Source organism: Macadamia integrifolia, chromosome 8 (assembly GCF_013358625.1).
Source record: "Macadamia integrifolia cultivar HAES 741 chromosome 8, SCU_Mint_v3, whole genome shotgun sequence".
NCBI lineage: Eukaryota > Viridiplantae > Streptophyta > Magnoliopsida > Proteales > Proteaceae > Macadamia > Macadamia integrifolia.
In genome coordinates this window covers 16,684,046-16,698,623 of record NC_056564.1, presented here as the reverse complement: position 1 = coordinate 16,698,623, position 14,578 = coordinate 16,684,046, and the positions used below count along the sequence as shown (strand labels likewise).

The following is a 14,578-nucleotide window of genomic DNA, read 5'->3' as shown; positions in this document are numbered from 1 at the left end:
TAAGGAACAAGGTTTTCTCTTGTTGCTTAGTGTTTTAGTATCACTAACTTATATGTATTGATTGACAGGGGTTAAACATTAAAATATCATGATTCATGGACTCATGGTCTATGATGGACTTTGTGGATCTCGTTTTGGGCATCATAGAGGTAAGTATATCTAACTACATACTTAAATAGTTAAATATTATATTATTTATAATATTTCATTAGGAATTATATGTTGTTATGCACTTATGCCTTTTGTTTAATTTATAGCTTTTTTTTTATGAATAATTTTTTTATTTTTTGTTGTGTATTCTCATGTTAGAAAATATATCACTTTGCAATTTGCATTGATATGAATTTCATGTTGAATGTTGATTCTTGTCTCTTGATATTGCTTAAAGTGTGTACTTTTTTCCCTTGATGTTGCTTAAAGTCGTGCTTCTTGTATTTTGATATAACTTAAATGCTTGATTTTTTACAAGCAATTTAAAATTAAGTATATCATTGTTATACAGTTGTACTAGATATTATAGATATATTAAAAAAATAGTAACGTCTTTTTTGGCGCCGTATTCGCCGTAAGGCGGGCGCCTTCTCGCCTAAGCGCTTAGACATCCCTCCAGCGCCTTGGTTCGCCTTGGCGCCATGACAACTATGGTCATATGCAATCTCCTGCATAGCTACAAGTTTCCTGAACGAATACCACAGGAGATGCATTCGTTGCAATTATGTAACATCCAACAGAAAGAGACAGAAGATACAAGGAAGCATCAAAACCTGAAGCATTGCACGTTCTTGTTCCTGCTTATCCGCAAGGGCCTGCTGCAGTTCAGCTACCTCTTGCTCCAACTGCTCAACCTGTAAAGCAGAAAAGAGATCCTCTGATCTTTTAAGCAGAAAAGATAGGTTAATTCTTCACGTAAATAGATTTTCTAGCAAGAAGTGGGGAGGGGGAGGTAGAGATAAAATAATAAACAAGAACTTCCTAGAATAGAAGCATTCAGCCTTAGAATATCTGTTTTTGCACATATAGCTTGTTAGGTGGCTTTCAAATAAGAGTGTTCTTATTTGATTTTCTGGGCACGTGCACATGCATGGATTACCATGTGTGCAAGTAATTTTTTTGCTTAAAATATGTTGAAGCATTGGTAGGCACTTGTATGACACCTTCATGGCCATTGGCCAGCCAGTTCTGGACAACTCAATACATTAAATTTATTTTCAAGAAATAGTATAATAGTGCACTTGTAAAGCCAATGGGAAAGAAAAATATATGGAGCTAAAGATGGCCAAAACATGTTGGAAAATCCTAATGAAGTGTACATAGACATTCAAAGCAAGACAAGCTTACAATCAGACAAAAAATTGATTTGAAATCATGCTGCATTTGAGGATCTAAGCAAGACAGTACACGCGGCTTTAACATGGTGCCACGGCATAGGTCAAAAGCTCACCAAGGCACATAAGACGACGCCTTGCCCACCTGGGCAAGCGCCACATTCACCAAAATAAGGTGACCTCACTCCTTGGTCATACCAACTAAGCTTTTCTTTTTTCACCTTGACAACTATGATGACCACTAAATTGAAACATAGAACATTGAAACAAACAATTATTTTGTCTAAACATGCTTCAGATGTACCCTTGCACTTAATTGCCGGCGGTTATCCTGTTTAACCATCTCCATGAGTGCTGTCTCCAATTCTTCAGCTCTGCAAAGATCAGGATCCATGTTGAACTTCAGTTTTTTGTGATAATACGAAAGAAATATCATGCCACAAGAGAATTATATCAAATTATTATTGGGGAAGTTGTTCTCAGAATCATTGCCACTAGGACATATTTTGAACATCATTCATCCCTTAAGAGTCTAAAACCGCGGTTCAAGCAACCTTCCATATGGATACACCAAATGATTCAGACGTAAAGGATGAGGATTCCAGGTTGCTCGCTCAAACTCATCCTACATGAAAAGCCATTGTAGGACATTACAGATGATAGATGTTTCAAGAAGACTAAGTACATTGAAATTCTCATTGCAAAGAAGCATGGTAAAGATAGATGAACTGATTGAATCACTACACTGTAAAAGAAACCTCCAACTCTGGCTGTCTAAGTGATCCAAATGCATCTTTATTTTTTGGGAGAAAGAACGCTCCCTGGTCGTGCGGCCCCTGTGCCCAGAAACAGAGGGTGGTGAAATGACACCCCGACCACTGTGGAAAAAAAAAAAGCATCAACTTTGATGCCCATGTGCGCCCCTCATTGGCCCCCACACTGGCACAGGGTCCACGTTACCAAGGAGCATTCTTTTCCCCTTATTTTTTTGATAATATAAGCATCTTTGTTTTAGCTTTGTTAATTCCCTTGTTTTAATAATTACAATCTTGCTTCCAATGGTAAATGTAAACCAGAAAACCAAATATTAGCAGTAAGCACAAATTTACCTTCTTTTTTTTTTTTTTTAATATCATATAGTGTTTACTAGGGGCTCTGTCGAAGACATCCGTAGTGGCTCACACCCATGTTTCTTCATTGGAACAGATATGATGTAGAAAATGGAGTAGATAGAGTGAGTTATTGCGAGGATTTGAGATGGGGTGGTTGCTTTGAAAGACCTTTACTCGAAGTTGTGTTCACATTCCTTTTATCTGTTCCCTGAAGATGTCAAGAAGCTCAAATCAAATGGGTATGATCTCCTTTAGAAAGGAAAACGGAAGATTCTGTTTGAGAAGTGTCGAGGGTTTCCCAATATAAAAATTTGCATGCGAGAGAGATCCCAATTTCATGTATCCGGTGTTGCAAGCCCTGCTGCCTGCTTCCAAACAGAAAACTCTGGAGCGAAGAAAAGAAGAAACTCCATAAGCGAACAAGCAACGGATGAGCCCCAGCAATCAAACCAAAACTCAGAAGCCTCCCCCCTTTAGATCAAAACCGAACCTTAGTAATTGGTAACTGTTTTTGAGTAAACGGGTTTCCCTGTAGCTATTTTTATTTAGTGGAATTCGTAATTGTTCAAATTGTGTTATCCAAAGTGGTCCCAAACAGCCCTGAATAATTATGAAACTGCCACTACTCATTCAATTTGAGTTATTTGTCAGTTGTGGGCCCATAGCGAACTAAATTTCAAGGTTTTGGAACCCACTACCCAGGATCGCATCACAGTATCTGAAAATATTAGTTATTCAGACTGCTACTTTATTAGAGGTCAGTGGACCAATCAGCCGCATGCTGTCACATTGCTTGCCATCACTAGGGATCAATGGTGATCATGGGACCTCAAAGAAGCTAGTAAGGGCCCTTTTGAGTTACAGATTAAAAAGCGTAACGAATATCTGTGGTAAGATCAAAGGTGTCAAAGGTGAGCAGAGCGTAAAGCTGAGAAGAGTACCAAAAGGTGGCAGAGAATCCCAAGCCGCCATAAGTTCATTTTCTTTCAAATCATCAAGTTTAGTATGTTCTAATGTCAGGCAGGATTAATAAGAATGATTAACAGGTGAGCTCAAAGGAGAGGGACATCCAACGTCAGTGTTCCTAAAGAAGAAATGGACATGAAACTTCCAGCATAATCGAGATTCATTTTCTGGGAGACTGGTTATGCAACTATTTTTTTCAGAAGATTGGAGGTGAGAATGAGATTCAAGTGGAGATGGAGGCCTAATTAGATACATAGATGAGTTCATCCAACCAGACTAATGACTATTGAATAATGATTTATAACAAAAGTTGGGATGCTAAGAAAAATGGATGAAAACCCAGGAGAGGAGTGGAGGTTATTCTCCAAAGACAGAGGGCAAGGTAGAGCAAAGATAGGACAATTGCTTAATTCCACTAGGCTGCAGTAGTGCCTCAAGGGGGTAGTAAGGTGCAAGGATAGTGTTATGATATTCTCCTTTGATAATCTAAGCTTATTCATATGCACAATCTAATATTTTCCTTAATAATCTAAGCTTATTCATATAATCATATGCTGAAATACTTAAATTAGTTTGACCAAGCACTACCTACGTAATACTTTGATGCGCTCCAAAAAAATGCAGATAGCCATTGCCTACGTTGGTTGTGGCTTGGAGGTCCGTTTCTTCTGTTTTGTTTCCCTTTATATTCTTGCTTTTAAAAAAATCCTCCTTCAGTGCCAAAAATATATATATTCACTATTTCTAGCTAGCAAGGAGATACTTTTAGCACAAATATCCAACCAAATCAAAATACCAACCTCAGGATAGCAGATCTCTTCTCCTCAAGCAATCTGCACAATTCAACCTTTAACCATACCACCTGCACATGAATTGTATCTAGAATTAAAAGAAAGCAGAATCTGTGAGGAAATTGCTTAAAACAGCCAACTGATTAACATGTATATTGTATACAATGGAAACTACATTAAATCCTTCATCTAGCATAATCTGCAGTAAAACTCTTCCCAACGAAAGTTGAGTTGAACAAAATAGTGAAACATCCATATACAAAACACACACACACAACAACTTCCTTTGCAATGTTGAGCAACCATTCATGCTGCAAGGATTATTCTAAAAAGTAGCTTACTTAAACACGTCATCTCCAACCTTTAATTCAGTATAACTGATTTGTAATATAATAAGATCCAGCTAGAGTAAACACCTGAGAGAGGAGAAGGAATGTGCAAGGTACTCGACGAAGCCATGGACTTAACAAAGAAGTTGCAGAACATAGACAAAGCAAGAGTAAGCAAGAGTAGGAACTACATATTTGTCATTTAGACTTGGTATTCATCCCCTTTTTCAGGTTTATCTTTTGGCATCTTTGCTTTTCTATCTAGGAGATTCAACTATCCACTGTATGCAATTTGTCTCTACACATGATGTTTCCTCACAGCCAAAACCTCCAGCACTGTCAAATCCTCTTATGTTCATTACATTTTTCAATCAACATGGCTCTATGAAATGGTCAATGACAAACATACCCATCTATAAGACTATAACACAATTAGGCCTAAACCACGGGAGAGCGGGAGGAAGAGCATGGGTGCCAAATTGAAATATACCTCCAGCACAACCCAAAATGAATCTCTAATATGAGGCAACCCACTTATTAAGAACAAAGTAGTATCCTCTAGGTGTCGATCCGACATTCGACTTTGTAGTCTAAATTCGATGTTACTCCGATGAAAAAAGAGCGTACCCGGTGCATGAGGCTCCCGTCACTGTGGGGTCTGGGGAGAGTCATAGTGTATGCAGCCTTACTAATGCAGGAGTAGATTACAAGTAAACTACCCCAGCAGTTTATAACCCCAAACAAGACAAATAGGACACAACAACTAACTTGATAATAACCAGAAATAGGACTAGGAAACAAGGGAATAAGACTACCAAATAAACCCCCAAGGATACAATACCAATACAAGAGCAAAACCAGCCCAAAACCCAACCCGATAGAAGAGAGAAAGACCTACTACAGAGCTGGAGAAAGAGAGGTGTGGCTAGGTTTGTAGGGCTCCAATTGAGCTATACTCTTAGACTACTTTCTACCTATATTCTAGGCCCATTAAAGTGGCCCATTACAAAGGAAACTCATGGGATCAAAGGCCCAACACATACATAACCCAACCCAAGACTTATTTGCAAGAAAATAAGCCCATTAAGTGACTTATCTGCATCACTTATCCCCGCTTCGCGGCAAGGTGGTTTCCTGACTCGAACCTGTGACCACTTGGTCACAATGAAGCAACCTTACCGTTGCACTGTGACCACTTACTCCGATGAAACGACACAAATTTTTATTCATTTTTTCAAATTGGAAAAGGTAGCAATTGAACAATGTTCAGCAACATTGCAGAGAACTTGCCATATAAAGAAACATTGAGGTTGCAAAACAAAATGAAAATGGATGCAGCAAGGGGAGGGGGATGCTTTCTGGTAAGAGGGTGCATGTTGTTCCAATACTTATTTTTGAAAATGCCTATTGCAGAAGTATCACAAACTTTAAATACGAAATATTCATATTCAAATCAAGGGTAGTCATGCATGCATTGATAATTGATTTGAGTGTAATTATTTTATCCTGATAACTGCAATGTGCCCAAAAATTGTCACAAAAAGAACAATAAATTTAAAAATACATATTCTAGCAGTCAGCATATGTTATCCCCAAGCATGGATGAGGTCTGAAAACCCTTAAACCAAAATGTTATTGGTGTATGATGTCTTGTATTCCGTCACAGTTTAATCCAAGGAGTACTGGTGCAGGCGCCTCGATAGGCAAGACGGTGGTCCCACTAGCTAGTTTGTACTTTTCGGATTACGATTTTTTCACTATATATTTGTAGCGAGGGTTTCTTTCTCTGTAATGCAAGCAATATTGAGAGGTGTGAGGGACGAGTGTTGTAACCCTATTCTCAATTGATAGTGAAGCAGGATCTCATCTCACCGAGGACGTAGGCAATATTGCCGAATCTCGTAAATCTGTGTGCATTGTTTGTTCTTGTTTTTCCATTATCTTCTGCATCATTTTAGGATTGTGTTTCTACAAATGCCTGCTCTTAATTTACCGATCCTGCCATCGAAGTACATAAGCGAATTCACAAGATGCAAGAGATAAAAAATTCTTTATAGTCACCATGGTTTTGAATAACTAAGCCTCAATCAATTAGGGAGATTGCTCAAATCTGATTGCACAAGTATCCGACCATAGTCTCTTGATGTGGCAAGCTCCAAGTCCTCTTTAAGAGACCATAATTATGCACAAGTGAAATCTCCTCCAATTGAGCACACTCCACAATTCTTTCTGAGTAATGAATCATTGCATGGTTTATTTCCATCATAATGGTATCAAAATCATGCAATTTCAAGTGCAACTTACAGGGAGGGGTCTCAAGATGTGGAAAAATCTTCATTTTTTGAATTTTTAAGTCAATAGGAAGCTATATTTCAGCTCCAATTTTCTTCATTTGGGAACCAGTCATGGAAGTTGCTAAATTTCTTATTGGAATCCAATAATATGGTTTATGTCTAAAATTAGTAACTCAGTCTTAAAATTGGTTTTTAGTAGCATAAAAATTTTCTAATATTTAGCAATTCCTGATGTAATTAGGAATCAATAAGGGGGGCAACTAATTCTCAATTATTGTACTCTACATATGGTGTATTGAATATTTGAATATTAGAATTGCTTTAGTGAATTTAAGTAGAACAGTTCTAAGCTTTGTTACCATTGTAGTCCGTGCCCTCGGATGACTAATAGTAGTAGTTGCTCGCCCTAAACCCAGTGAAGTTGAATTTGGGCCTGTCAAGAAAAGTTGTGTAGCCCCCCCCCTTCTCCCTATACTATTTGCAGTAATACAATTTCATTGCTGATCCCACCCCTCCCCCCAAAAAAAAGGTGGAAATTTTCCAGGCTGTCAAGTCCACTATTGTGCATATGCTAGCAGGCAGTCCAAATTAAACACTAACGAAGTCCTATCCATCCTCTTCCCATCACCCCGGCCCCCAGCAAATCATGAATATGCCAATATAGTAAATCACAGAAACACATAAATACCCAACCCAACATATAGCACCAATAAAAGCAAACGGAAGAGAGCATGGATATCTGTAAATAACAAAAGATGTATGCACCTGTTCTTGAAGATCAGGAAGAGAATCTGCTTCTACATCCTCTGTTAAACTGCCAAACATTTCATCCAGATTACCATTGGTCTGTAGATCACCTAATCCCTCTGCTGCATTTGTTTCTTTTATCAATGATCCAGGATCATGCTTGAAGCTGTATAGCTTGGATGCAAGACCCTTGGAATCTTTCCTCCACGCACTAAGACCTTTGGATCGTTCCTCCATAGCAGCTATTACTGAGGGTCGATGTTTGTCCCTCAACTCCTGCAGTAGAGCTTCATTTACAGTTTGGTAACCCATGCTAGCAGTTAAGACAAGCTGGCTACTATCAAATGTTGAGCCAGCAAGGGACTGCAACAAAGTAACAGCATCACCAGCATCCTTGGTTGTAACCAACGCAGGACCTACAAGTAACTGATTGCATTTAATTTCCAAGATTCACCATAGTGAAATGCATTTAATTTTCCCAAAAATACAGCACACCAAACACAGAACCAAGGTTTGATTTACCCAGTACCATATAAATCCATCAGTGCAAGAGCTGTCCGAAAGAGCATAACACGATTTCCTTCATACAAAAGCACATCCCAGACTCGAAGAACTGCAATCACAGAAACCCATCATAATGTAGTTATTCCTTAGAACAAAGACACAACCATCACCAATTTTACAAGAGAGTGTGAAGACAGATGACAATGGCACATAACAGAAAAGTCTTCAAGCACTTTCAAATGGAACTGCAATATTAAACAAAATTTAGAACCTGACCACTTTCCCAAGGTAGCATGTTCACAAAAATGGAAAGGAACCAGGGTCCACTAACCCATGCCACCTGCACTCCCAGGTAATCAAGATGATTTACTGCAACAGAAGCATATTTGAAGTAAGAAACCAGTCGACCTCCCACACATAGCTGACACTATTGGAAAGGGATGATAATCACAATATACAAACCCAGTTTGGGAAACTTCTCGCGCACTAGGTCCTCAAAAACAAGTTGGTCCACCTGAAGAAACAAAGTACAAAACCATCTTTAAAAGACCCAACATATGCAGCCCCAATTAGATGGTTGTTCACTAATTCCTCAAGCACAAAAAATTAAATAAATAAATAAATAAATTCTAGACAACTCCAGTCAATTAGAGGCAAATTAAATCTACCTGAGATTCTATCATTTCCTCAGAGTAATACCCATCAAAATAGTCATCGATTATACCCACCAGAGTCCTGAAAATTTTTACAGAAACATACCATTCATAACTTAACGAAGGTCAACTGACAAATACAATATCAACCCTGCCTGCAGATAGACTATGATGACCAACCATATAAATAAATTCTCCAAAATTCACTTGATGAATATAATACTGATTGTTATAACAATAGAATGATAATCATCCTACTATCCTGGCAGAGTCCCAAACCAATCTTGCATAGTAATTCAATGGAGATGCCTCTTTTGAAAAATGGATAATGAGAAATAAGCTTTGAAACCTACCAAAAAGCATTTTCCTCAGGCATAAGAAGTAGCAACAAACCAGCAAAGAAATTCATGGCCTGCATTTGCATAACATCCAAAAAAAAAAACATATGCATTAATCAGTACCACACTTGCAAAGCTATTTCCATGAAATAGAAGAATGAACTTAGAAGAGGAAATATCATGTATAGCCTTAAAGCCAAAAAGTAATCAATTACATAAAAAACCTAAGAAAAACTTTTGAGATGTTCCAACATGCTTAAATACAAAAATATTTAGACAAAGAAAATTAAAATCCTTCCCTAGTCACTAAGAAATAGCCTTCTTCAGTTTCAGTAATCCCCAGAACCAGAAACAATGTTCTGCAACTCCAACAACCCCAGGTATTGTATTTCAATCCACCATCAATATCGCCAACAATTGTTCAAATAAGCATATGGATCTCAAAAAGGTGTCAAATATGCTTCCTTTTAAAAGGCATTATCCAAGTAGTCTCACCAGAATTTTGGTTTCATTAAAGTTTGCACAATCTTCTTAACACATATACAGGCAGCACAATACTAGGAGCAAGTGACCAACTGTCAAACCATCGCTCTGACCAAAATGCTTCGTTACCAATCCCTGGTATTTTACATTAGACAAATACTCAAGATTCACAGTGTCCCTCAGCAAGGATAAACATGTATTAACCAGTATCAGATATTGGCATTTCCTCCAGCATTCCTAGATAATTACAATAACAGATGCCACAACTAATCTGTCATGTGGTACCTTAGTGTGAGCCCCAGATGACAAAGTGGTCCCTCAACACAACTCTTTAGCTTTTCAAAAAAGTGATGCAATGGCCACTTGGCCAGTGGGATACTAGACTCATGATTAAGTGATTCAAAAAGTGCATCCTGGCATTTTTTGTTTACCAGTATCAGAACCTTGACTATAGTGGTTGATTTAGAAAACTCAAGTATTAGCCAGATGTAAGATGGTAATAGAAAAACGTTTCCAACACAACATTAGCCATCTTGAGATCAATACATTTTGAAGTCTCATTTACAAGCTGTGCTAATCAGGTCACTAAAAATAATACAAAGAATGCTAAAATTTAGCAAAACCAGTCCAGATGTACATTGTGCTATCCATTAGCGTAACGAGGCTCTAACCCCATATATGTTGACTGCAGAGACTGCATCCTCAAATTTTCTGTGTAGATAAACTACAAGATTGATATAAAGCATAAGAACTTTTACAAGCCAAAATACCTGACAGTAGCCCACAGAGGGGTTATGTCGAGCATATGCCGTAAGTAGACGTCTCAAAGCATTTCTACCATCCTCATCCAAAGCAGGATGACCAGGGAAAGTCCGAGGCAAATCCTGCCAAGATAAACTTACACATCAGATTGATGGGAAACTTGGATGGCATTACCATGTAGACCAAGGCAGCACCCACAAACTGAAAAGAATTGAACTTTTAAGTCAAAGCACACGCATCAAATGACCTTCTCAATCTGCCCTTTCCATTTTTCGTTGGCACAACGACGGTCTGGATTTGACCCCTTCTTAGAGTTATGGGAAGAACTAAGAATATCCTTCTCAGACTGAGCATTGACTTCTGTAGCTAGCAGATCTTGGTAATATCCATCCATCCGCCGCGCCTTCACACTCGCAAAGGCTTGCCACAGCTGTAGTTACAAATAAGGCCTTATTGAGATAATAACTTCATCTTCAAAAGATTCAACAAGCAGAAAATGTCTTATGTACCTCTCCCCTTAAAGCCATTGGCACTCCACCAAGGACTAGACATTCCAGCTCTTCTTTCCAGGGAAAGAAAGGTTCCGGAGACACTGCATCACTACCGCTACTTGAGTTGACATTGTCGATTGAGGAGACATCTTGAACTGGATCTGATCTTTCCACATCATAGAACTCATCCTCAGAGTCCTCTTCTGATGCCCCTCTTGAGGGTCTTGCCTCTTCAATCGGTGAAAGCTGGTTTTTTCTTCCCACCCCTTGCTCATCCTTTTGTAGATTTTTCTTCTTCTTAAGATGAAAACTCATCATATCTTCAATGGAACTAAGGGATGGTCTAATCTGCGCCCAAATTTGAACCTTGTGGGGTTTGGTCTCAATTTCTGCAGGAGACTCCTCCTTTTCTGGGCCATTTTCGACTGAATCCTCAGTGGTAGATTTTCTGCCACTTGAATCAGCTTCTCCCACATTCTCCGGAGCAGTATCTGCTTCCTGCAAAGTTCCTTCAGTATGTGAAGCTGCATCCCCTCCCTCCTCAGATATGCCATTCGCAGGCAGAGATATGCCATTTGCAGGCGGTTGAGCAGATTCTGCTTGCCTCTCTAGAAAGTTTTTCCATCTTTCTGATCTCTCCTCTTCCTCTACCTGAAAGCATTTAAGCATGAATAAAAACAAGGGAGACAGTTCCTGTGTCTGTTTTTTTTTTTTTTTTTTTTTTCACTATGCTGCTCCAGCTAAAACAGACTGAAAGTCAAAAGTAGCTTGTACCTTGTAGATATTAGCATACTCTCGATATCTCTGCAAGTGCTGAGGTCTGACTGCAAATCCATAGGCGTCCCTGTTTGCAGAAAAGCCCATTCAATTTCGAAAATTGGGAGACATTTCAAGCAATTCCAATATGAATCATTAACTCAAAATGAAATCGAGAAAGACGATAGAGTTGCAAATTATTCACTGGACAATATCCGTCAAAAGTTTACAATCTAGAAAGCATATAATACTGACCATGAGGTTGCTCAAACAAAATACCTGGACTCGTCGTCCAAATGACGCCTACTCACTAGGGATAACAACATCTTCCACTGAAAATTACAATCCGCCTATCCATAGCGCTCGGCATTGGCCCCGCGCAACTCAATTATTAAAAATCAGACAACCATTTCGCACATCATATCAGAATTAGGATCCACTACGTACGTTATAATCCAAAACCCTAAAACCTCGAAAAAGAAATTGCAATTCAAAGAAAAATCAAAGAGAAGACCGTAAAAATCTTCCGCCATGGACTAAAACCGCATTCATCTCCTCTAACAGAAGCATTATTCTCAAGAAAGCAACCAAAAAATTCGAGTATCTATCTAACAATGCTCTCATCGTGACACAAAGAGTTGAAACCTCAGCACAGTCAATCAATCAACCGGATGGATAAGAGACCAAAAATGACGGACCACATTACGACCATTTACACTACTCCGACATAATTTATCTCCATCGAACGGGATGCGAACGATCGATCGAAAGAGAGAGAAATAACGATATTTTTTATCTTTCGACTGAAAATCGAGAAGATTTCGGGATTCAAGGACGCGTGGATGCATAGAGACGTTGAAAAAAAAAAAAAGAGAAATGCGGAGTTTGGGGGAGGCGAGCAGAGAGATTTTTGAGTTCTAATTACCTCTTGTGCTCGAAAGTGATGAGAGGATTTAAGCTCTTCGTCCCCTTCATCTTCGGTGAATGGATCGATCGATTTGATCGGAACTGCGATTTTTCAGTTCGTCTGTAGATAAGGAAGATCTTGCGCTCCTCAGCCTGATCAGGCCTCACTCGCTTCGTCGATCCGTTGCTCGCGCTTCCATTCCCTGGTCTTATTCCACGTTTAAACGTGACTCGAGTCCACCACCGATGCACGCACATGCACGGGCGAGTTCACCTTTACGCATATCCCACTTTTCACATACATGTGCTGATATCGTAGCACGGAGTCCCAGGAAACGAGATTAGTGGAGTTTCCTTCTCTTCTCCACTCTCCTTCACCCACCACGCCTCCCCTATCCCTTTCTGCTTTGTTCTCCCAAATCTTTGTCCGGCTTACATGCCAGGTCAGGGACAGATGGACACATGAATCTGAATAAGAGGAATTGGAACATGCATAGTTTCTTCCTTAAGTGGCGCAACGTGTTCATTCACCTCGGATTATGTATCCAAGGCTTGAATCACATGTTTCCACCGTTGGATTAGAATCAATCTTCGGTTAAGAAATAGATCGATAGCCTACGTAACAGTTACAGTCAATGGCTTTTTTTCTTAAGGAATAATTGGAATTTCTTTACCGAATCTGGAGCGGTGTAGCGGATCAAGTGTGAAATCAGATTGGATCAGGAATCATGGCTCATGTAAAGTTGTTGGATTGGAATCATTTTCAATGGTGTTATGATGCTGTTAAACTCGTCACAATATCACATGATGTTACACTAGGGATTTCAAAAGGCACCGTCGCAACGCGCCACCGACTCAAGGTCGTTCAATTCATACACCCCTACGGGCTACGGCCCTACCCCAACTAGTAAGCCAATCTTTAAACGTTTTTGTTTGCTTATTCACCATGCAAAGGCTAAAACATTTCTGTTAGCATTTTTACAAATGGGCTAATTTTAGGGGTGTCAAATCGATCGGTTTGACTCAGTTTTGACTAAGTTGAGTCAATTTCAGTGGGGAGATTGTGAATTCGAAATCAAATCAATAAAAAAATTTTGATTTTGACTCGATTTGTTTAGTTTTGGTTTCAATCTGCTTATCACATAAATTCATAGGAAAGAACGAGAACGAAAAAAGAAAAAAACACTATTTCTATGATATAAAAAATTGAATTGTCCCTCAAAACGATTTCTTTGATCATTGAATCGAAGATAAGAAAATTAGGTTTACCATTTTTTCTATTAGCCAGTAAAGCACCACCTTACTTTCAATGTGATACGTAGACACCATTTTTTTTTCTTTTTTCTTTTTTTCAAATAAAGAACACAACAATTAATGTCACCAAAAGTCAAAGGGGCAAAATATATTACGGGATGATACTAGGTAATGACCTTTTTTTCTTCTTTTTATAGATTAGGTAATGAATCTTGATTTGTTAGATGGTATAATAATCAAGGTAAGGTGAAACATATAAAATCTTCATTTTCATAAAATGAATAATGCACAAGAGAAGGGTGTTGCACCATAAAATAAATAATTTGATGAATAAGTACTGAATGTTGTACCTAACAAAAATTGTTCTAAACGGAGGATAAGTGTATTAGTTAGATATATATGTGCCTAACATGTCCCTATATGTATAGAGAAAAAGGTTTTATCCTCTCCTCGAATTAAAGTTTTCCTGAAGCATCAATTCATTGTGGCCTATCACATACAATAGGGGGAGATTAGGGAGGAGACGGGGGGTCACATCCTAACTGTTAATTCCTTCACCGAGAAATGAAGGAAAACTTTTTCAAACAAAAAAAAAAAATTATTGGGAAAAAGTTCTCTGAACATGAAGTGCTAGAAATGGCTCTTCACATTACATATTCTATTTTTTTTTTTCTCTCTCTCTCTCTATATATGTATATATAGGATACATGCTGTGTATGACGCCAATATATCTAGATTTATGTCTCTCTCTCTCTCCTCCTCTCTTTATACCCATCATCGTTAGCTCAAGAAAATCATTGGCATACCTAACCTCATTCAACACACACAAAAATATATATATGGGGAGAAAAAAATGTTATATGTATA

At 38.5% G+C, this 14,578-nt stretch overlaps 1 protein-coding gene across 1 annotated transcript in view; it reads right to left on the bottom strand.

Moving 5' to 3' along the window:
* Window positions 1-12,826, bottom strand: part of LOC122087430 (ecotropic viral integration site 5 protein homolog) — a 20,722-nt gene extending 7,896 nt beyond the window's left edge. Inside the window, exons 1-14 of the mRNA XM_042656566.1 lie at window positions 12,477-12,826; window positions 11,570-11,639; window positions 10,814-11,446; window positions 10,552-10,734; window positions 10,313-10,426; window positions 9,075-9,133; window positions 8,737-8,803; window positions 8,531-8,582; window positions 8,345-8,437; window positions 8,094-8,177; window positions 7,583-7,980; window positions 4,204-4,265; window positions 1,630-1,699; window positions 765-845 (exon numbers count right to left, since the gene is read on the bottom strand). Of these exons, the coding sequence (XP_042512500.1) occupies window positions 765-845; window positions 1,630-1,699; window positions 4,204-4,265; window positions 7,583-7,980; window positions 8,094-8,177; window positions 8,345-8,437; window positions 8,531-8,582; window positions 8,737-8,803; window positions 9,075-9,133; window positions 10,313-10,426; window positions 10,552-10,734; window positions 10,814-11,446; window positions 11,570-11,639; window positions 12,477-12,715 (2,205 nt within the window). The 5' untranslated portion in view covers window positions 12,716-12,826. The remainder of the gene's footprint in view (window positions 1-764; window positions 846-1,629; window positions 1,700-4,203; window positions 4,266-7,582; window positions 7,981-8,093; window positions 8,178-8,344; window positions 8,438-8,530; window positions 8,583-8,736; window positions 8,804-9,074; window positions 9,134-10,312; window positions 10,427-10,551; window positions 10,735-10,813; window positions 11,447-11,569; window positions 11,640-12,476) is intronic.
* Between the last annotated feature and the right edge of the window lie 1,752 nt (window positions 12,827-14,578).